Source organism: Medicago sativa, chromosome 1 (assembly GCF_051527215.1).
Source record: "Medicago sativa cultivar Bolivia chromosome 1, Bolivia_mono, whole genome shotgun sequence".
NCBI classification, from domain to species: Eukaryota; Viridiplantae; Streptophyta; class Magnoliopsida; order Fabales; family Fabaceae; genus Medicago; species Medicago sativa.
The window spans coordinates 84,381,533-84,403,122 of NC_140749.1; the positions used below are offsets into that span (position 1 = coordinate 84,381,533).

The 21,590-nt window shown below is 32.1% G+C and overlaps 2 protein-coding genes across 3 annotated transcripts; both read left to right on the plus strand.

Annotated features, from left to right (window-relative positions):
* Positions 1-1,936: 1,936 nt before the first annotated feature.
* Positions 1,937-5,356, plus strand: LOC146958375 (uncharacterized). Of its 2 annotated transcripts, none has more exons than XM_085739885.1 (5): positions 1,937-2,542; positions 3,776-3,886; positions 4,086-4,151; positions 4,337-4,578; positions 4,892-5,356. In XM_085739885.1, the coding sequence occupies exons 1-5, from the start codon at positions 2,038-2,040 to the stop codon at positions 5,213-5,215; spliced, it is 1,248 nt and encodes a 415-aa protein (XP_085596011.1). In that variant the 5' UTR covers positions 1,937-2,037; the 3' UTR covers positions 5,216-5,356. The 2 variants fall into 2 exon arrangements, with proteins under 2 accessions (XP_085596011.1, XP_085596010.1); XM_085739884.1 differs by having other exon boundaries at positions 1,940-2,542; positions 3,996-4,151.
* A 492-nt stretch (positions 5,357-5,848) lies between these two features.
* On the plus strand, positions 5,849-11,385 carry LOC146958376 (ferric reduction oxidase 5-like). The gene is made up of 5 exons (XM_085752055.1): positions 5,849-5,899; positions 8,237-8,564; positions 8,846-9,086; positions 10,097-10,812; positions 10,966-11,385. Exons 1-5 carry the CDS (start codon positions 5,849-5,851, stop codon positions 11,103-11,105), a joined length of 1,476 nt encoding a protein of 491 aa, XP_085608181.1. The 3' UTR covers positions 11,106-11,385.
* The last annotated feature ends 10,205 nt before the right edge of the window (positions 11,386-21,590 follow it).

Genomic DNA, 21,590 nt, shown 5'->3' on the forward strand with positions numbered 1-21,590 from the left:
GACGCTCCATGCCATGAGTTACTCCTCCGCGTTATATAACTCTTTTTGGCACTACATCCACACACATATTTTATCTTATCATGCTTCCTAGATTCTAATCGTGTTTGTTGTTGAGTTGTTCGAAAACAAGAGATGAACTCTTGTGGCTCAATTATCCGTTATTAATGACTTTGATCAATTTTGACATTCCTACGACCTTTTGAACTTGAGGAAGATTCGACTTAATCAACTTCAATTGGTCTTGCTTTGTTTAGTCATGAATTCAGTTAACTAGACTTTTTACTCACCCTGTAACAACTTAAAATAGTTTTAGAGGCAAGTTGATTTTATGTTCAATGGAACATAGTACGACCAAACAATATAGTATATCATGGCGGTCCATGCTATAATTGGACTATTTTTTAGTATGGCTATAGTTGGAAGTTTATGTATGGACCATTTTGTTGTTGTATATATGTATGTTTGTTACTTGACATAGACTACTACCAAACCACAAAAAATACCAAACCATTCGTAACAAACTTAGTACTCCATTCATTTGTGCCCTTTAATTGTTTGTCATGTCATGTGAACGTAAAATTATATGGAATTGACGTGCTCACTTTTTTAATGTTTATTTCCAGATTTTATGTGGTAGACTATAGAATCTAGACACTGATTTCTCAACAAATTCAATTTTTTTAAGGTAGTTTTAAGTTTAATCTTAAAGCTTAATTAAATCTTTAAGTGCTTGAGAAAGAGTAGCAGACTAGTCAAGTTTACTTGATGCTAAAGAGTAAAGACTACTGCAATATACAAAACAACAAAACATTAGAAAAGTCATTGATCAGATTCAGATCCATAAGATTGTCAAAATAATAATAATTCAGATCCATAAGCACTATAAGCATTAATTAATCGTTGAAATAATTAGATTGTCACAATTTTACAGATAAATACAAAATTTGACTAGCGACAAAAAAAAAAGTAAAGTGGGGGATGTATTGGATTATGATTCTAAGGAATTTTAAAAGACTTTTTAATTATGAAAAAGTCTTGTGGTATTCAATCAAGACTCTTTGCAATTTAAAAAAAGTCTTGTGGTATTCAATCAAGATTCTTTGTCATTTTAAAAAAGTCTTGAGGTATTCAATCAAGACTTTTCATCACTTAAAAAAAGTCTCATGGTATTCAAAATCATTCAAATTTCAAAGGATTGTTTAATAAATTAGATTTTGATGGATTTTGTGGGATTTTCTAGTGAAATTTTAACAAGAAAAAGTCTTTAATGAAGACATAAGATTTTCTGGGATTGTTTTTCTTTAAAAGTTTACTATCTCTCTTATCCCTTCTTACTTGTCTCTCTCCTCTCTTCTCTCCCTCCTCTCTCTCTCTCCCTTCTCTCTTCGTCTCTCTCTCTTCTCCCTTCTCTCTCTCCTCTCTTTTCTCCCTTCTCTCTCTCTCTCCCTCTCTCTCCCTCTCTCTCCTTTTTCTTTTCTCCCTTCTCTCCCTCCTCTCTTCCCCCCTCTCTCTATCTCTCATATAAATAAAATAAAAAATAAGAGTATGTATTGAAAATATTATGATAGAGAGTGTGTTTTAATCATTCTCCTTTCTTTTCTCCCTTCTCTCCCTCCTCTCTTCCCCCCTCTCTCTATCTCTCATAAAAATAAAATAAAAAATAAGAGTATGTATTGAAAATATTATAATAGAGAGTGTGTTTTAATCATTTCTTTTCAATGAGTCCTTAAAATTCATAAAATCTTTTGAAATCTTATAAATCCATAAAATCCTTTAAAATCCTGTGATTTAAATCCATCGAAATCCAAATTGAAAATCCTAATTGTCTTTTAAAATCATAAAAGTCATTAAAATCCTACAAAATCTTTTAAAATTTTTGAGACTTTTTTAAACAAAAATTGTCCTTTAAAATCCCAATCCAATACATAAGTCTTGAATCATGGTTGAAATTTGAATTTAACAAATTCTAGATTCACTGAAAAAAATGAACACAGTTTTAAAAGAAAAATAACTAATCTGAAAGCTTAGACGTGATTAATGGCTTCTTGCATTTTAACACTGAGATCTACTTCTTCTTCTTCTTCACATTCATTTTCCCGCGTAAAACCGTTACTTCCAAAACCTAAATTCAATTCCCGTTCATCATCTTCTTCAACATTAACTAAATTCAAGAGCCGTAATCTCAGAATTAAACGTAATTTGGTTATTACAGAAGCATTCGGAGGGAAATTGAACGTGAATTTCCCTCTGATTTCTCCGAACGACGAATGGGGAAACTGGACGGCTCTATTCGCAGCTGCGGCTTTCGGAATCTGGTCGGAGAAGACGGAGATTGGGAAAACAGTGAGTGGAGCTATTGTGAGTATTTTGGTGTGTCTTGCTGCTAGTAATTTGGGGATTCTTTCTGTTAATGCTCTTGCTTATGACTTGGTTTTGAAGTTTCTTCTTCCTCTCGCCATTCCCTTGCTTCTCTTTAGGGCTGATCTTCGACGTGTTATCAGTTCCACTGGCACACTTCTCTTGCCTTTCTTGCTTGGTTCTGGTAACTCACTTCTCTCTTTTTCTTTTCACAAGCGCTTATGTATAAGCTTGCATAAGCTATAAATATAGCACAAGATAAAATAACATTAAATTGTTTTTGTATGTGCTATAAGTTGTGTTTAAGCTATATTGGAGAACTTGTGAAAATAAGTTGAATAAAAATAATGAAAATTGTCATAAGTTGTTTTCATAAATTCGACTAAACAGTCTCACAAAACTTATGTCAGTAGATAAGCTCAAATAAGTTAATCCAAACAAACCCATGTATGTTAGGTAGTCTCAAATTAATCTTGGAGAATACAAAGATTCCAAACAAACTCTGAGTTTGTGGGTAGTTACTCAAGTTAATCCGTCTGTAAAATTTTGTGAGTTGACATCGTCCTAACCAACTGCTAATGTGGTCGTTAAATGCAATGGATTCCACGTGGACGTGTTGATTGTGCTGTCATGTTATTCTCAATCTCAGAAACTGAAATGAGAGTTTCTCCCGGCCATTGGAAGGAAATGACTTTAATTTTACTATTGAAAGAATAGATTTTTGTTTTAGTCATTGGGATTAGACATATGACATAGCAGCTCAGTAAACACATACACGTAAGCAGCCGGGACGACTTCAGTTCACAAAGTTTAACCGAGGGACTAACTTGACAACGTTTTATAGACCGGAAGAGTTTTTTCTGAATTGTTGTATTTTCAAGGACTAATTTGAGACCGTGAAGGACCAATTTAGTAGTTGACTCTATTATTTGGGGTGTGTGTGTGTGTATATGCGGATGGGATACATTTTGGCCTTTTTTTCCCCCCTCTTTCAGTCACATCAGCAGTTATAAATTGTATATTTTTCTAAAGGTATCAAAATAAATTGTTAGGTTTTTTTTTTTTTTTGAAGAAAGAATAAATTTTTAGGTTTTTTTTGTTCAAATGATATTCCTTGTAAAAATATTATCAGTATGTAACAATAGAATCTTAAAAAGAAAATTAAATGTCACTTTCCAGCATCACACAAAGTAACTTGAGGTATTTTTTATGAAAGGACGACAAAATTTATTTATCAAATAAACACATTTTCTTTATGTTGCTATTTTACTTTATCCTTTTTACATCTCATATGAATTCATCTCATTAAAAATGTTATTTTGGAAAGCAATCTGTCTGAACGTTATTGTTCATTGTCTGTTTTTCAGATTCTAGTGACCCATTGAACCTGATTTTTTACCCTACATTATCATAACAGTTGCAACTACAGTTGGGACAGTAGTAGCATATCTACTTGTTCCAATGCGATCACTTGGTCAGGATAGTTGGAAGATAGCAGCTGCTCTCATGGGTAGACATATTGGTGGAGGTAACTCTTATTTTATTTTTTAGCACGCTCATAAATATTGCCGGAAACATTTGTATCTTCAACCTAGACTTGGCTTACCTTATATATTACTGTTTTCCTTATTGTGCAGCTGTCAATTATGTTGCCATATCTGATGCTCTTGATGTTCCCCCCTCAATTTTAGCTGCTGGCTTAGCTGCAGATAATGTTATTTGTGCAGTGTATTTTTCAACATTGTTTCTATTGGCCTCTAAAGTACCTCCGGAGTCCTCAGCTTCAGTAAATGGTAGCTCAAATTTTATTTGATTATAATATCACTATGATTATTTATTTTATATTTTCCAGTCACTTGAAGTTAACTTGCTATTATAATGTATTTAATTATTTCCTTGAAATATTTTTATGTTGTTAGATTATGTGCCTTTGTGCATCAGAGAGTTCACCTGACTCTGATTTTGTTGTTGTTGTTAGATGATACAATGACTACCATGTCTGGGTCTGGTGATAAACTTCCAGTGCTACAAATGGCTACTTCACTTGCTGTGTCCTTTGCCATGTGCAAGGTTGCCAATATTCTTACAGGGTATTTTGGAATCCAAGGGGGTAATCTGCCATTGGTAACAGCAATTGCTGTAATATTTGCAACTGTATTTCCCAAACCATTTGCTTCTCTTGCACCCTCTGGTGAAGCTATGGCCGTGATTCTCATACAGGTTGGTTTTTTTTCATTGTGGACAGATTTTTTCACTTAATATGTTTGGATTGCCGGTTAGTTTGGCGAAATTACGGTGGCACCGTCATTTTGCTGAAACTCCAGAGTGTAGTTTTTGTCAAAATCTTGGTGGTCCCCCGTGATTATGTTCAATTCACCTTCAACCCAAACATACATTTAGACTATCAAAGAAAGTATGTTATTGCGCAGTTCCTAACAACATAATGACAGTACTAATAACGGTATCAATATGCAATTTCAATATCTCATAAACTGACTAGTTAATGGTTTATGTCACTTGCTGTGAGGAATAGGTATTCTTTGCGGTGATAGGTGCAAGTGGGAGCATAAGGAGTGTGATGGACACAGCACCAAGTATTTTTCTATTTTCTTTTGTTCAGATAACAATTCATCTTGCTTTGATACTTGGACTGGGAAGACTTTTTCGCTTTGACTTGAAGTTGTTACTCATAGCATCAAATGCTAATGTTGGAGGCCCAACAACAGCATGTGGAATGGCAACAGCAAAAGGGTGGAAATCCCTCATTTTGCCTGGTATTCTTGCTGGTATATTTGGAATTGCCATTGCTACTTTTCTTGGAATCGGATTTGGTGTAAAAGTCTTGAAATACATGTAAATATCCCATGTTCTTTATATCCTAACAATCTATGTACTATCGATTCCATTTCTAGTTTCGGACAAAGGTTCGAAATGCCAAACTGATTTTTTGATCTGCTATAAAGATTGATTCACAGATTAATAGTGGAATCGTATCCAACTAGAATTCTGTATCCCCTCCACTTCGTTGTATGTGTGTGTGTTGGCGGTGATTAATAGCCTAGTGCTATTTTGTGAATAAAAGTAAGATCAAATAAATACAAAATTTCTATAAGTAAGGCCTTGTTTGGACAAACGGCTTAATTAGGCGCTTATATAGCATAAACATTTATGATATAAGTGCTTATCTATAAGCTATTTCTATAAGAAAAATAAAGTCAAACTATTTTCATATAAGCCATAGTTAGTCGTTTTCATAAGCTATCACTGAGAGCTTATGAAAGTAAGTCATAACTTAAAAGCAACTTATAGAGATGTCAGAAGCTGTTTTTACATGCTCTCTCAAATTGTCTCACAAATGTTAATTGTGCATGACAGGTTTTTTTGACTCAAAACTGTGCCATTGTTGCTGATATATTTGGAATTGCCATTGCCACTTTTCTTGGTATTGGATTTGGCCTAATAATCTTCAAAAGATGTAAAAAAAAAAACCATGCTATTTGGTTTTATCATTTATTGGGCCATCACCAACCAAATGATTGAGGTAGGTATATACTGTACATGTTTTTTTGATGGGCAATTTTAATTACCTCCAAAAAAAGAAAAAAGACAATTGAAATTCTGATTCATATTTAGGTACTCTATTTAGGATAAGGTTATTTGTTATGCATTTGAAATCCCATAATATATGTGGCAAGGAATCTTTTGTCTCTTTCTGTTTGGAACTGAACAGAATATATTGTCTCTTCTTCATTTGGACACCAATAATGAAGTTAGTTTTTTTTTTTTTTGACAAAAATAAAATGATATTCATTCATTCAAATCGAGAGATTACATCATTCAACACCACTAAAAACGTAAAGGATGAATCTGCGAACAAACTCACAGCATCCAAGTTAATAGCATATAACGGCATAATGCCTACAAAAATATATGATAAAATTAAAGTGACCGGAATATCCATGGACTCCAGATCTGCAACGTTGACGCCCAAATCTTTGATTGAATAATTGATCTTTCAAGATGAATCAAATGAACACCGCAAGAAGACGGAAAATCAAACAGCGCCGCACAAGACGACGAACAACAAACCACCACACTTAGATGATGAAATCACAAAGAAAAAACCTAAATCTATGTGAAAATCACTTATTTAGATTGAAATAGAGAGGAAAAGATGAAAAGGGGGTGATTTCGGGTCAAAAATTGACCCAAAACCACCCCTCAATGAAGAAACTTGAAGAGAAAACCTAGAGAGAAAGAGAAAACTAGGGCTCACTTGTTGGAGAGGGAGGAGAAGAGTAATAATGAAGTTAGTTAGTAGCTACACCCTCCGGTCACTATTATAAGCAAAAATCAACATTCTAGGTTCATTCATTAAATGATGTATGTAGTCTATAATATAGACTACATACATCATTTAATGAATGAACCTAGAATGTTGATTTTTGCTTATAATAGTGACCGGAGGGTGTAGATTTTAAACATTTAATTTTTATTTTCAAACATAAATGGGTAAAGGGAAACTATTATTATTATTAATAATGGTGATATTAATGACTATTTCACAACTTTTCAAGGTTACAAAGTCAAATTGTTACCACTTGTAGTTGACACCTCTTGGACAATATAACAATTTTACAATATATTGAATTTCAAAATTATGAGGAAAAACAAAGGAAAAAAAACAATTTATAAGCCAATCAAGAATTCTAGTTAACATCATCGTTTTTTAAGAAAATTTGTTGTGATGAGAATATTAATTAAATGATTTTTTTTAAAATGATAACATTAAATATCATGAAATTAGTTGGAATTTGATTATATTTGAGTCAACTATAAATATATAGCTTTTGATTCCTATTTCCTGAAAATAAAAGAATATACACTAAGCTTTTGATTTCTATTTGCAAAAATTATTAATTGCATCAAACTTAAAGGATCTTGTCATTTTTTTTTTTTTAAATCGGGGAAGGGAAAAATTATTATTAATTTAAGTAGCACTAATTAATTATCATTTTATTAATGATATGTGAACTTTGTCTCTTGAAATTACAAAGTCAAACTTCTAGAAGGATCTGGTCATTTGATTGAAACCTTATATAATACTATTCACTTGACTTACTTTGACCATACTTTTTAACTAATGTATAAATACAAATATTAGCATGTAAGATGTTCTTTGATTTGTCTCGACAAATATTTTCAAAATATTAAATTTTTATAATTTTTTACTTTAGATAATTAAAGATATTAACGGTCAAAATTGTGCATTGACATATGTGAAGTAGTTGACTTGGACATGTATTTTGAAACGGATAGAGTACTAAGTAAATTACTTATCCAAATAAGGCCATAACAATTTCATTATTTTCAGGTGATAATTGCTAGTTTTATTAGAAAATAAAATCAGAAACCCAAAATAGTTTATTAACATACTCCCTCCGTTTCAAAATGAGTGTCGTTTTAGGTGTTTACACACATATTAAGAAATGCAATGATTAAAAGAAAAAGAATGGTTATTTTACCAAATTATCCTTATTAACTATTGGTTAGTTTTAAAAGTAATACTTTGGAAGTAGTGTGCAGAGTATTAATTGGAGGGTACAATTGAAAAGAAAAAGTTATTATTGCATTGGAAACTAAAAGCGACACTCATTTTGAAACAAATTTTTTTGGCTAAAGCGACACTCATTTTGAAACAGAGGGGGTACTATATATTATAGAGCAGATCATGAATAATAAGACATTTCATATAAAGAGAGAGATTGGTCCATCAGAAAGATTATTTATATGAATTAACATGTTTGTTCCAGTCATTTTTGAAAACCATGTTTGTTCCAGTCATGCGTATATATCTGCAAATATTTTGATTTCTCAGATGCTAGAGTGGAGCAAGACATATGTATCCAATGTAGCTGGAGAGATTGCAAGTTTAATAGCGTTAGCCATGTGGATAACAAGCATTCCACGAATAAGGCGTAAGATGTATGAAGTATTCTTCTACACTCACCATCTCTACATTCTCTATATCTTATTCTATGCCATCCATGCTGGAGTTGGATCCATGTGCATGATTGCTCCTGGGATTTTCCTATTCCTCATTGATAGACACCTTAGATTCTTACAATCTCGCCAACATGCTCGGTTACTATCAGCTCGCCTTTTACCTTGTGATGCCCTTGAGCTCAACTTCTCCAAGAATCCTAGTAAGAAAATCAAAACTTTATATGGAAGAATAGGTTTGGTATTTAATTCATATAGATGGTTAGTGTAAAGTTTTGTTACATTGTCAATAAATCGTAATCATGAGATCATTTAAAACGTTTGACTTTAATTATAACTATTTCTAAAATTATACATATGATCGGTTGCGATTTGTTGGCACTGTAAAATGTTTATACCGAGTAATAAAAAAAGATTTCTACTGTTACCTAACCAAGTTTTGCTAATAAATTTATCATTTTTTTGGTTTAATTCCTAACTTCAGGTTTATACTATAACCCCACAAGCTTGGTGTTCATAAATGTTCCAAAGGTTTCCAAGCTGCAATGGCACCCTTTTACAGTGACTTCTAGTTGTAATATGGAGACTAACTATCTGAGTGTCGCCATAAAAAATGTGGGTAGCTGGTCAAACAAGCTGTATCAGGAACTTTCTTCATCGACTTTGGATCATCTTAATATTTCAGTTGAAGGACCCTACGGACCCCATACTGCACAATTTCTGAGGTTAGTTTGGTACTCGTAGCAAACATCAAATAGCAAAATGCTTCTTCTTGATATTAGTACTGTAAATATGAAGGTTTTTATTGTGGTAACCATGTTATTAGTTTGAAGTATCTACTGACTTTGCCGATTACTAATCTCCGCAAGGGAATCTGGCTGTCCACCTTTAGTGGGGTATCCCCTTCCGACCACATGTTTTCCATCTACAAGGGTCGAAATCGAGACCTTACTTAAGGGACTCGGACCAATGTAATGTTGGTAAATATGAAGGGTTTGAGTCTATTATTTTATACATGTCTTCTTATACATGAATCACGTATTGTGTTGAGTATATGAATTTTTCGCGGTTGCGTTCACGCTGCAAACCTTTATATTGAGGTTAAGTGTTTAAATGTGTTATGTTGCGGCCGCAATTGCGGTTGCGGACTGTAATTGTAGTCACATTGTCAGACCTCGTTAAATCTAGGTTGTTTTCTATTTGCGTTTTACTCAATCATTCTTTAGATTCTGATTTCCAAATTTATAACATTTTCAATTGTAAGTCTAATTTATCATCGTTGTGTCTCTAAACAGGCATGAACAGATTGTGATGGTGAGTGGTGGAAGTGGCATAACTCCCTTCATGTCTATAATCCGTGATCTCGTAATTCAAAGCTAACAACAAGAATTTCAACCTCCAAAATTCCTACTTGTTTGTATTTTCAAAAACTATGTTAACGTTCATAGTTAAACCGCTGGTTCTGTTTATGCTGCAAACATTTATACTGTGGTAAAATAAGGATAAATTACGGTTGCGGACTGCAATTTAAAACTATTGGAGCAGGCGGAGTAGTGAAAAGTAAAACCCAGCCGCTCTGCTCCTAGGAATGTAATCACATTGTCCGACCTTTATAAATCTAGCCTGTTTTTGTTTTATATTTTACTCGGTCTTTCTTCAGATTTCGGTTAATATTTTCGCAACAAAACAGTTTTCAATTGAAACCTAATTTATCATCATTCTATCTCTAAAACAGGCATGAGCAGATTGTGATGGTGAGTGGCGGAAGTGGCGTAACTCCCTTCATATCTATAATCCGAGATCTCATATTTCAAAGCCAACAACAAGAATTCCAACCTCCAAAACTCATACTTGTTTGTATTTTCAAAAGCTATGCTGACCTAACCATGTTAGATCTTATGCTTCCTGTTTCTGGCTCAACAGCTCAAATCTCACAGCTTCAGTTACAAATTGAAGCTTACATCACAAGAGAAAAAGAACAACCTTCAAGAGATGCTAATAAACAAATCCAAACTATATGGTTTAAAACAAACCTCTCAGATTCTCCTATCTCAGGTGTATTAGGCCCAAATAACTGGTTATGGCTTGGTGCTATAATCACATCATCGTTCATCATGTTTCTCCTCTTTTTAGGAATTGTTACTCGTTACTATATTTATCCGATTGAAAATAACTCAGGTGAAGTTTATAACTGGACCTACAGGGTTATGTGGTACATGTTTTTATTTTGTTCATGTATATGTGTATGTTCTAGTGTTGTTTTTCTTTGGTTGAAGAGACAGAACAAATTAGAAAATAAGCATATAATGAATGTAGAAGTTCCACTTCCAACGCCAGCAAGATCACCAGGGTCGTGGATTTATGGTTCAGAAAGAGAGCTTGAGAGCCTTCCTCATCAATCTTTAGTGCAAGCTACCAATGTACATTTTGGTGCAAGGCCTGATCTCAAGAGTAAGTGAGGCAGTGTAATTTTGTAAATATTATTAAGTTTTTTGTTGTTGTGTGTAAATTGAGTATCTTCCGCACGCAGCTGCAGAGACTTATCTCTTACTATGTATCTTGTATCAATGAGATGGCGATATTCACAATTTGTTAATTTTGCAGAAATTCTGTTTGAGTGTGAAGGCAAAGATGTTGGAGTTATGACTTGTGGTCCAAGAAAAATGAGACATGAAGTTGCTAGAATTTGTGCTTCTGGTTTGGCTGATAATCTTCACTTTGAATCAATCAGCTTTAATTGGTGATCTACAATGTTGAATCAATATACATGTCGCATATATATGCCTTTTACTATCCTCTAAAATGTTCATGTTGACTCCTCTATTTTTATAATTAGGCAACCGTGAACAAGTACAATTGCACAAGTGTGCCTGTACATGTATTAATGTATATTTTATGATTAGGCAGTTGTGAACTAGTGCAATTGCACATATGTGACTGTACATGAATTAATGTATATTTTCCTCTATGTTTTTCATGTTTATATGTTCATATTGAGTGGAAGTCTCCAAAAGTTTCACTTAATTTTGTGTATCGTTGTATTTCTCTTATCTCTTTTTTTTTTCTTTTCTTTTCTTTTCTTTATTTCTTGTGTCTGAAGTTATTCTTTATGTTTAAAACGTTTATACCGTTTGACTTTACTGACATTCATTCTCCATCCACTTCTATTTGAGATTTGCATACATACATGACTGTTGAATTATCTATTACAAATGATGTTATACCACTAGTAGAGACACAAGGCACTCTCGGATAAAAAAACTATAAAAGATCGTTATTAGTTTTTATGATATCTTGATGCATAAAGTACTGTGATTGAGTCACGTAAGTACAACTCATATGGTAATTGCGGGGACATTTGATTTATTGGGATCTGAAATTGAATCTACAATTATCTACTTTTAAGCTTTGTGTGTGTGAGTTTCGCTAATAGACTATTTTGCGGAAGAAAAAAAAATGATACTGTGATTTTTTTTTTTTTGGTACATAGAAGAAATGATAAAGTCATCATAAGTTCACACACAAAAAATGGAGGTGCCGGGGTTCGAACCCCGGTCAAGACGTCCGGCATAACAATTTCAGCATTTTTTATTATTATTTTGATGGATGAATGATTTAATTTTCCTAATCCACTTAGTTTTTTAATGTTTGTTGGTGAAGCAAGGCCACTGAGCAGCGAACGCTCCGTTTTGCAACCAGTTTGAAGAAAAGACAACTACATTCACTTCACTTCAAACACACACAATGATCAAATGAACTGCGATGCTTGTAACTTTAAGGCTCAAGGTACACTAGAATCAGTTAAATGACTCAAATCCAAGGCTATGGCAATCGGTGTTTTAAGAAGCTTTGATGACTTTGGATAACAACCACATTTACTTATAGAATAAAATTAGAAGACAAATGAAAAACGAAAATTGAACTCTATTAGGAAATATGTGCTTGGAAACATACTTGTAGTTGGTTTTTAATTGTTAGTATTTTGAAAGTTTGTATTATCTAATTTATAAAATATTTACATTTTAATTTTTTTTTTATGAGTAAGTTTTTCAATTGTAGGAGTTATCCGTACGTAGTCGTGAAAACAATTTTCTTCCTATTTTACATCCTGAACAATCAAGTTAGGATAACTCTATCATGGGTTATGCGCGCATAGTTTTAAAGTTTTTTTTTTTTAAATAGTCTAATGGCGAGTGAAATTCACAAGGTGAATAAGTAAGATGTTCGGGTTCGAACCCCAACCCTTATATATATTATGCATTATCTCTTGCCATGTGAGATAAGCTCACGGGGATGCATAATTTAGAAGATGCCAACAAGAAAAACCTACCTTCCTTGTTGCCAAATGCTTTTTCTGCTCACTAGTCAATGTCTATTTTCTTCCACATTTCACTGTAATGTTATATAAGTCCTCTCTTGATAATATTATTACTCCTAAACTCGTCCGCATATATGGATTCAGAATCATCTCTCAGAACCTGCAAATTATCCACTGCGTCAGGGATTTTATTATTATGTTGTGTTATTCTATTCTCACAAAATGCTTTTTAATTTAAATTATGAAGGGGAAGACTTACTTGCTTCAATGCTAGTATGAAGAAAAGTTCAGACAAATATTTAATATTTTCCTACAAGTAATAGCTAAATTGGATATTTTCCGAAAATTAGTTTTTATTTTTTATATTTTTAATGTTTTAATTTAATTATAATAATTTATGTGGCGAAATGATAGGGGTGACATATCATTAGGAAGAAAAAAAACAGTTCATCACAAAATTGAGGGAGAGGCTGCAGAGTCAGAAATGGGACAAGTATGGAGTGGCCAAAATTGCACATTTCAAATTTGTATAACTAAAATGGCACAATTGAAAATCTTGGGGAAGGGGTTCAAAATGCAATTAAATCTAAAATAAAACATCCCTTGTCATGTAATATTATCATAACTTACAAGTTAATTTCTATCACAATAATAACATTCGATAAAGTTGAAATTAAACAACTACAAGCAAGATACAATTCAAAAATGCTACTGATAAATTAATCCAAGATACAACTTTCAGCAAGAATTTAAACTTGGGAGACCAAAATCGTACAATTGTGAAACTTAAGGACCAAAAATATAATTAAGTCTAAAATTATGTTGTGTTTCTATATGTTATAAGTTATTTCATAATCTCTCTTGGAGAGCTTATGAAAATAAGCTTAAAAAAATCTTATGAAAAATATCATACACTATTTTCATAAGTTCTCCCAAACAATCTCATAAAACTTATACAGTAAATAAGCTTAAATAAACCAATCCAAAGAAGTTCAAGTCTATTTTAGATTGAATTGGATAAACTCGCTTGAAATCATGAGTTGGGGGACGAGTTAGTGGGTTTACTAAGGCTTTGTTTGAAAGTTTGAAGGTGAAGGGAAGGATTTGGAAGGTTGAAAATATAGGGAAAAATTGTAAAATCTTTCATATTTTTTGAAAGAGTGATTTTTTTAAGAATGATAAATTAATGTTTATGATTAATATATTTTAAATTTTAAAAATATTATAACTACATAAATTAAATTTGAAAAATTCATGTAAATCCTCCAAAATCCTCCTCCAATACAATTTTTTAATTCCTCCATGTAAGAAGAATTTTGTATTATGAAGAAAAATGAACCCCATAAAGTCTTCTCCTCTCAATGTCATTGATTTCTTCCACTTACTCCTTCCTTTTTTTCCAAACCCCTTCCCACCTTTCCTCTCCAAACTCGCAAACAAAGTTTAAGTGGCTTATATTTTGGTACAAAATTTAGTATTTCATTATGTGGATTGGAAATGAGTGGACAGTGCTCGTAGTCTCCAAATACCGAATGATTTTCCTCCAAATTCATAACACCTTATTTAATTTTCTAGAACATCATTCAGGATGTCGAAATCTGATACTGGATAATTAAAATTATTGAATCGTATTACAGTGTAATTTAAATTCTTGTCTTACCTATAAGAACAATATACAAATTTCATGATGTACATGAATTTCAAATTCATACGTTTACACAACAAAATCCAAAACAGAGTCTTGAAGTCTATTTTTCAAGAGCTAATTCTTGTGTTCGCAGTAAAACCTATTTGTCTGAAAAATAAAATAAAAGGAGTGAGATAAGATCTACTTATTTCAATGAGTCTGTTGGAACACTGGTTAAAGTCTAGTGAGAAAATTGGAAAGAAAGAAAACACTATGAGAAACTAGTGTGTGGGTATGTGACTTAAAAATGTCCCACATTGAAGAGTCACCCCAACTAGTAAGTGTTTATATAAGGGTGGGGTGACCTCCAAGGGTGTGCCCTTGGGGTACCCATTTTTGTGAACGGGTGAACGCTTACAAAATATATATATCACGCGCGACGCCGCCGCCGTCCGACCGGGCTTGGGCTTGGGTCGTGGGTCAGAGAATTGATATATATTTTTTTGTCACTTGAAAATGTTAAATTAATTAATTAATTTTTCATTATACGAAAGCGTTACACGTAACAAATTGATGTGTTACATTCCGACCCGATCCAAGAAACTTCCGGATATTTCCAATTAAGAAAACGCGTTTGCTTTGCTTAAGGATTAAGCAAACTTAATCCCCAAGTCACGCGTAATCCCCAAGTAATTCTCACGAACTCTGCCTATAGAAGGAGAGCTCGCCCCACTCATTCTTCACACCAAAATCTCACAGTTGATGCTTCCTGTGCGGTTTTCTCTCTTCTCCCTTCGATTTTAAATCGTTCTTCTTCTTCTACTCCTTTCTGTCCCATCGGTTTATAATAGAGCGGTTACGTACCGTATCGAGTGGCTTTGATCAAACGATTGAACCATATTCAGAGGTGTAATTCTCGAGCGACTATATACTGTGCAGTATATACTCGTAACAGTGATCTGGGCTGTTTTATCCTGGAGACGGCGTGGTTGTTAGTCTACCTTGCTCAAACTAGGGTAGTGCCGCGAAACGTCTTAAAGAAAGCGACCTGGTCGTGACTCACCCAGTAATTTCGTTCGGTATAATTTTTTAAATCGAAAAACAACAGAGTCCTTACTAAAACCATAAATGTTGCCTCTAATTATATTTAACGTAAACATGTACGATCTTTATAATTTCTAATATTTCATAAATATACGATATATTCAAACAACGCACATATATTTATATGGATAATTAATTATGGGTTGATATTTTAAAAGTGTATCAAACAATGTGTCTTGATAATTAGGCATGGCAATGGGGCCGGGTGGGGACGGGTTTTACTTTCCCCGTCCCCATACCCCGCCGCATCCCCGTCCCCGCATTAAAGAACTATTTTTAATAAAAAATAGAAGTTTTTTTCATCCTAAAGAGCAACATTGTAATACATTATCCAACAATATGTTCACTTTAACATTTGTTAGACGGAATGATTTAGTTGGTCATTTAAATATCAATGGTAGTTTTTATTAACATGACAATTATCAAACAAAATAACATGAGATATCAACATAAAGTAATTTTTTACATTTGGGACGAGTTTGGATATGGGTTTGGGGTGGGTATCTATATACCCGTTACCCGTCCCATACCCGTGTTTTGAAATTGGGGAAAACTCATACTCATACCCAAACCCAGTCAAAACGGAGAAAACCCATCAAATTGGATTTAGTTCGGGCGGGTAATCGTGGGTGTGGGTTTTGTTGCCATGCCTATTGATAATGTTAGCTTATGTGAATACTATCGAGCGTGAGGGGTACCCAATAATATTCACCTACTAGTAAAGTGTAAAATATAGTAAAAGGCCAAATACCTCCATGGGTCCTTTAAGTTTCACGTTTGTTTCAGATAGGTCCTTTAAGTTTCTAAGGTGTCATATAGGTCCTTTAAGTTTCTAAGGTTTCAGATAGGTCCTTAATGGAGGTTGATAGAAGGACCTATCTGAAACAAACTCGAAACTTAAAGGACCTATCTGAAACCTTAGAAACTTAAAGGACCTATCTGACACCTTAGAAACTTAAAGGACCTATCTGAAACAAACGTGAAACTTAAAGGACCCAGGGAGGTATTTGACCTATAGTAAAATGATACTTTAGTGGAGGTTGAACCTCACATTTATTTCTTTAATAAACTAGTTACAAACCCGTGCTTCGCACGGGGGTTCAGTAACGTATTTGACAAAATATTATATTGGAAGGATAGATTGTGAAATGACAGATAATTATAAACCATAATACAATATTTAGAGTACTCTTACATTACGGATTACAAAATTAAATCTTTAAAATGGTTTGATCACAAGTAACAAATGAAAACATATTTTGTCAGCTGTAGAAACACTTTTCCAGTAATAATTGATATCTATCTATAAACCAATGAAAACCCTATTACCAAAGCTGCCTGATTTATATCATTTTGACTTTCAGCTTCAACATATATAAATCATTTCACATGATCTACAGCAAAGACAGATATTAACTGCAATTTAGTATCTAGTTCTTTCAGGCGAACAAACTTCTGCATCAGATAGATAGCTGAAAGCCTCTCTACCTAATTTATATCATTTTGTGTTTTTAGCTTCAACGTATATAAATCTTTTCACATTATCTACAACAAAAGCTAGGGATGTCAATGGATACCCATGGGTACGGATAATATGATACCCGTCCCCGCCCCGTTGGATAAGTATGATACCCGTGCCCGCCCCGTATCCTCGTGGGTACTCACTATACGGGTACCCGTGGGTATTGAGGTATCCATGGGTACCCATGGAGTTTTGAATTTATTTATTTTTTGGTACAAATAATAACTTTTTTTAATTACCAAAAAACTTCAACTTTTAAACATCCATACATAATCCACTCAAAATTTCATAAATCATACATAATTCATAGAAAATTCATGATTCTTATATAATCTATATGTTTTATGATGTGAATGAAGTGGAAACGGTGAACTTAATAAGATGAATTAAAAAAATTTAAAATAAAAATAGGTTATTATTTAGGATTTTTAGGTGGGGGGTAAAATTTTCTTCAATAAGGTACCAACTTTAAGTAATAAGATATGATATATAAAGATATATTAGTAATTTACTTAATTTATTATCGGGTATGGGTACCCATAGGTATGGATACAATCCAATCCGTGTCTGTGTCCAAATAATAATGGGTAGTCAAATACCCGTTTATTATACCCGTGGATACCAGTTTAGCTACCCGCTCCATACCCGTGACGGATTTTACCCACGGGTACCCGTGGGCATGGGTATTTTTGCCACCCCTAGCAAAGGCAGATATTAAATGCAATTTAGTACCACGTATATAAATCCTTTCACATGATCTACAACAAAGGTAGATAGTAACTGTAATTTAGTATCCATTCCTTTCAGGTGAACAAACTTCTGAATCAGACAGATAGTTGAATGCCTCTCTACTTGATTTATATCATTTTGCCTTTCAGTTTCAACGTATATAAATCATTTCACATGATCTACAGCAAAGGCAGATATTAACTTCAATTTAGTATCGAGTCCTTTCATGTGAATTATACGCACTTTTAAAAACTTGTTTTAAAGGAGAGATGTTCAAATTACGGAATATTACCATTCTTAGTAAATTTGAGAATGAAGTTCGCATAATCCAAATATTTGTGATGCATGGTTTAAGGCATGGGGTTCAGTAACGTATTTTGTAAAAAAATTGTTCCGAAGGAAAAATGAACAAATTAATGAATATTGCACAAAAATTAAGAAACTTTATCAAAATATTTATGAAAGCTTTATCAAGAGCAGGAAAACATCATAAATTACATAATAGTTAAAATTATAAAAGTGAGCGCTACTGTCATAGAGTTACCAAAAAGGGATTAACACCAATATTTATATGACACAAAATGAACGAAAGAAACACATTAAACTCTTTAGTGTCTTGTGTAGGAACTTGTTATTAATATTTTGACCGTTAAAAAATAAAAAATCTCTTTGACGTCAAAAAAGTAATATCAACAGAGCAATATTCAGTCTCTTCACATATGCTTAGTAATATTCAGTCTGGAAGATTACATTGAAAGGATAGATGGTAAAATGACGGATAATTGTGAATCATTGTAATATGTCAAAATATAAACCTTAAAAACCATGAACCATCAACTTAGTTTTAAATAGTTAAAAATAAAAAAATTGTAAAATAGTTAAAAGTTTTTAAAAATATAAAAATTGGAAAATATTTAAAAAAATTGGTGAGGTAGCACTCAACCAAGCAACACTAAAAAAATTATATGCATTAGCGTAACAAAAAAACAGACAGACGGGCATAAAATATTACTCTAAACGTTAATGTGTGTATATATTCGCGAGGTTGAAGAAAGGAGATAAAAATATTTGGGATCATTAAATGACAGCGTGAATAAAAATATTTGTGACATTGTGATGATTAAACGATATTGAAATTAAATATATAAGTGATAAAAAGATAATAAAATTCCTTTGAAAAAAGGTAATAAAATTAAATGGAATCTCCTTAAAAAATTAATGGAACGGTTAAAAAAAATAAAGTTAAATGGAAGAAAAAAACATATTGAAATATAATATTAAAAAATAAAGAAAAAGTTTCCGGCGTGAGTTGAAAAGAGGTGTTTGTGAAATAAATTGTCGAGAAGTAGTTTTTTAAAGTAACATTCAACAGCTTTTGGTCAAAGCTCATTCTATTCAATTTTATGCGTTCAAAAAAAGTACTTTTTTTAGTAAGTACTTAATTGATATTGTATTCGGCCTAACTTCTCCTTAAAAATGTAGAGAAGTTTGAAAAAAAGTCGGGTCAAACGATACCTTAATCTCCCACAACGGCAATGTAGAAGCAATTGAATTTGGGAGGAAAAATTGAAAAAATAGTTAAAAATATAAAAATTGGAAAATAATTAAATGTTATTAAAAATATAAAAATAAGAAAATAATTAAAAAAATTGGTTAGGGGCAAAAATGGAAATTCATAGGTCAAACCTAAAAAAAAAAAAAAAACCCTCCAATAATTGAATTACCAAAATGCCCCTCATAGGGGCAAATTGGTAAATTCAATGGACATTTCCTTTCTTATATATATAAGTAGACATGGAAATTGATACCAGCTTCTTATTTAACTAGTCTCATAAACTTTCACTCGTATAATTATGGCGGAGCTAGGAAAAAAGTCTTGGATGGGCCATAAATAGTGATGTAGCTTAATTTTCTTACAAGTGCATTTTATCATTGATTAGTTCGAATAACTACAAATTTGTTATTTGTTAAATATAATTCAAACCAGTATTTTAAAATCTGAATCATTTATCAACCCAGATAAAGTACAAGTAATTGATCGAACAACTAGGTCATTGAACCTAACGACTGAATTAAATGACTTGACTTCAATAAACAGATGTATAAGTATTAAATCGAATTGAATCAAACGACTGAGTAAAAAAAGTTAAAATAAAACTCATGACATATATAGTAATGTAAAAAAGATCATTACGTAAGAAAATATACTTAGGGTGCGTTTGATTTGTAAAAGGTTGGATACTGGACAGAACAGTACTGAACAAGTGACTGAGTTACAGGACAACTTTTTGTCATGCATCGTGTTTGGCAGTCGATGCACAAGACAGGCAATTCTTAATCGTACCTTGTTTGATATGTTAATGCACGTGACAAAATAATTGAAAATTTACTGTAATACCCTTTGTGATATGCAATGTTTTGAAACTTTAAAATTATTTTATTTATTTTTCTAATATTTTCAATACACTTCAAGATTATTTAAACAATTTTAACTTGGTAAACATGTTTATATATTTATTTTTTTAGAAAATGTTTATATATTTATATGTGTGTGTATATGTGTGTGTGTGTGTATATATATATATATATATATATATATATATATATATATATATATATATATATATATATATATATATCAACTACATCACTTTTTTTAGCAGAACTACATCATATTACATAGCTTTAAAAAAAAAACATGATAATCATCATCGTAACACACACATGCAAAGCAGGAATAAGAATAAGAAAGAAAGAAAAAAACTGAAAAAAACAAGAGATAATTGAACGAATTATCTGAAGAGATCTAACTACTTAGATAAAATAGTATTTTGCACTTAATTGAACGCTGGACAAAACTTTGTCCACTGCTTTTATGTGGTACAAAAAAACGGTGGTTGTCCAGTCACTCGCTTCTTATTTTGTGTTGTCCATTGTTGCCTTTTCAAATCAAACGCTGGGCAAATATATTTGTACTGTCCTGTGCTGCAATTTTAAACAAATCAAACGCACCCTATAATCAAGTACAATAATGAAATATATTTTAATTTAATAAAGAATATAGTATATTTTTTTACCTAAAAAATACTGTTTATACAATTATATATTTTTATGATATCTTGTTTTTTAAGGATATTTTAACATTTATGTTATATGTTATGCGTTATAAAAGATAATTGAGGTCCTCTTTTATATAAAACATATGTTATGTGTTTTAAAATAGAATTTTTTTTTGACAAAAAAAGAGTTGAAGTCCCCTTTGTATATATATAAAAAAAGAGTAAAGAGACAATTGTACCTAAAAGTAAGAGTAAGGAAGGAAAGATTATTTTAAATTGAATAAAGGAGTTATGTTTTATTAAAAAAAAAAAAGAAGGATTATTTTAACTATTATGAATTATGCTGTTTTTTATACAAAAGAAAATAAAAGAATAAATGAAAATGGCTTTGGCAGGAGTTGAACCTAACACAAAATAAAAGAATAAAATAAAAAAAAGAAGGATTATTTTAACTATTATGAATTATGCTGTTTTTTATACAAAAGAAAATAAAAGAATAAATGAAAATGGCTTTGGCAGGAGTTGAACCTAACACAAAATAAAAGAATAAAATAAAAGAATAAATGAAAATGGCTTTGGCAGGAGTTGAACCTAACACATAAGACTTGGCAAAAAGGCTCCAAACCACTACACCATGCTACACAATCATCATTATAGTACAAAACTTAATATATATAATAAGAATTATTTTTTTGGGGGTGGGTCATGGCCCACCTTGGTCCATGAGGGGCTCCGCCTAGACCATAGCAACCGAACAATTTCTAACCGTCAATTACATTTTCACGTACATGTCAAAACCAATCCAATTTATTTGTATATCATAAATTATATTATCATGAAAACTTAACAATTTATAACGGTCAATTACAT

What these genes read in the sequence shown, in the direction of transcription:
- LOC146958375 (XM_085739884.1), top strand. Translation starts at nt 2,038, where the DNA reads ATGGCTTCTTGCATTTTAACACTGAGATCTACTTCTTCTTCTTCTTCA. An exon ending in GCCTTTCTTGCTTGGTTCTG is followed by an intron (nt 2,543 to 3,775) that starts GTAACTCACTTC and finishes TTATCATAACAG; the next exon opens with TTGCAACTACAGTTGGGACA. An exon ending in GTCCTCAGCTTCAGTAAATG is followed by an intron (nt 4,152 to 4,336) that starts GTAGCTCAAATT and finishes TGTTGTTGTTAG; the next exon opens with ATGATACAATGACTACCATG.
- LOC146958376 (XM_085752055.1), top strand. Translation starts at nt 5,849, where the DNA reads ATGCTATTTGGTTTTATCATTTATTGGGCCATCACCAACCAAATGATT. An exon ending in CAACTTCTCCAAGAATCCTA is followed by an intron (nt 8,565 to 8,845) that starts GTAAGAAAATCA and finishes TCCTAACTTCAG; the next exon opens with GTTTATACTATAACCCCACA. An exon ending in TGCAAGGCCTGATCTCAAGA is followed by an intron (nt 10,813 to 10,965) that starts GTAAGTGAGGCA and finishes TTAATTTTGCAG; the next exon opens with AAATTCTGTTTGAGTGTGAA.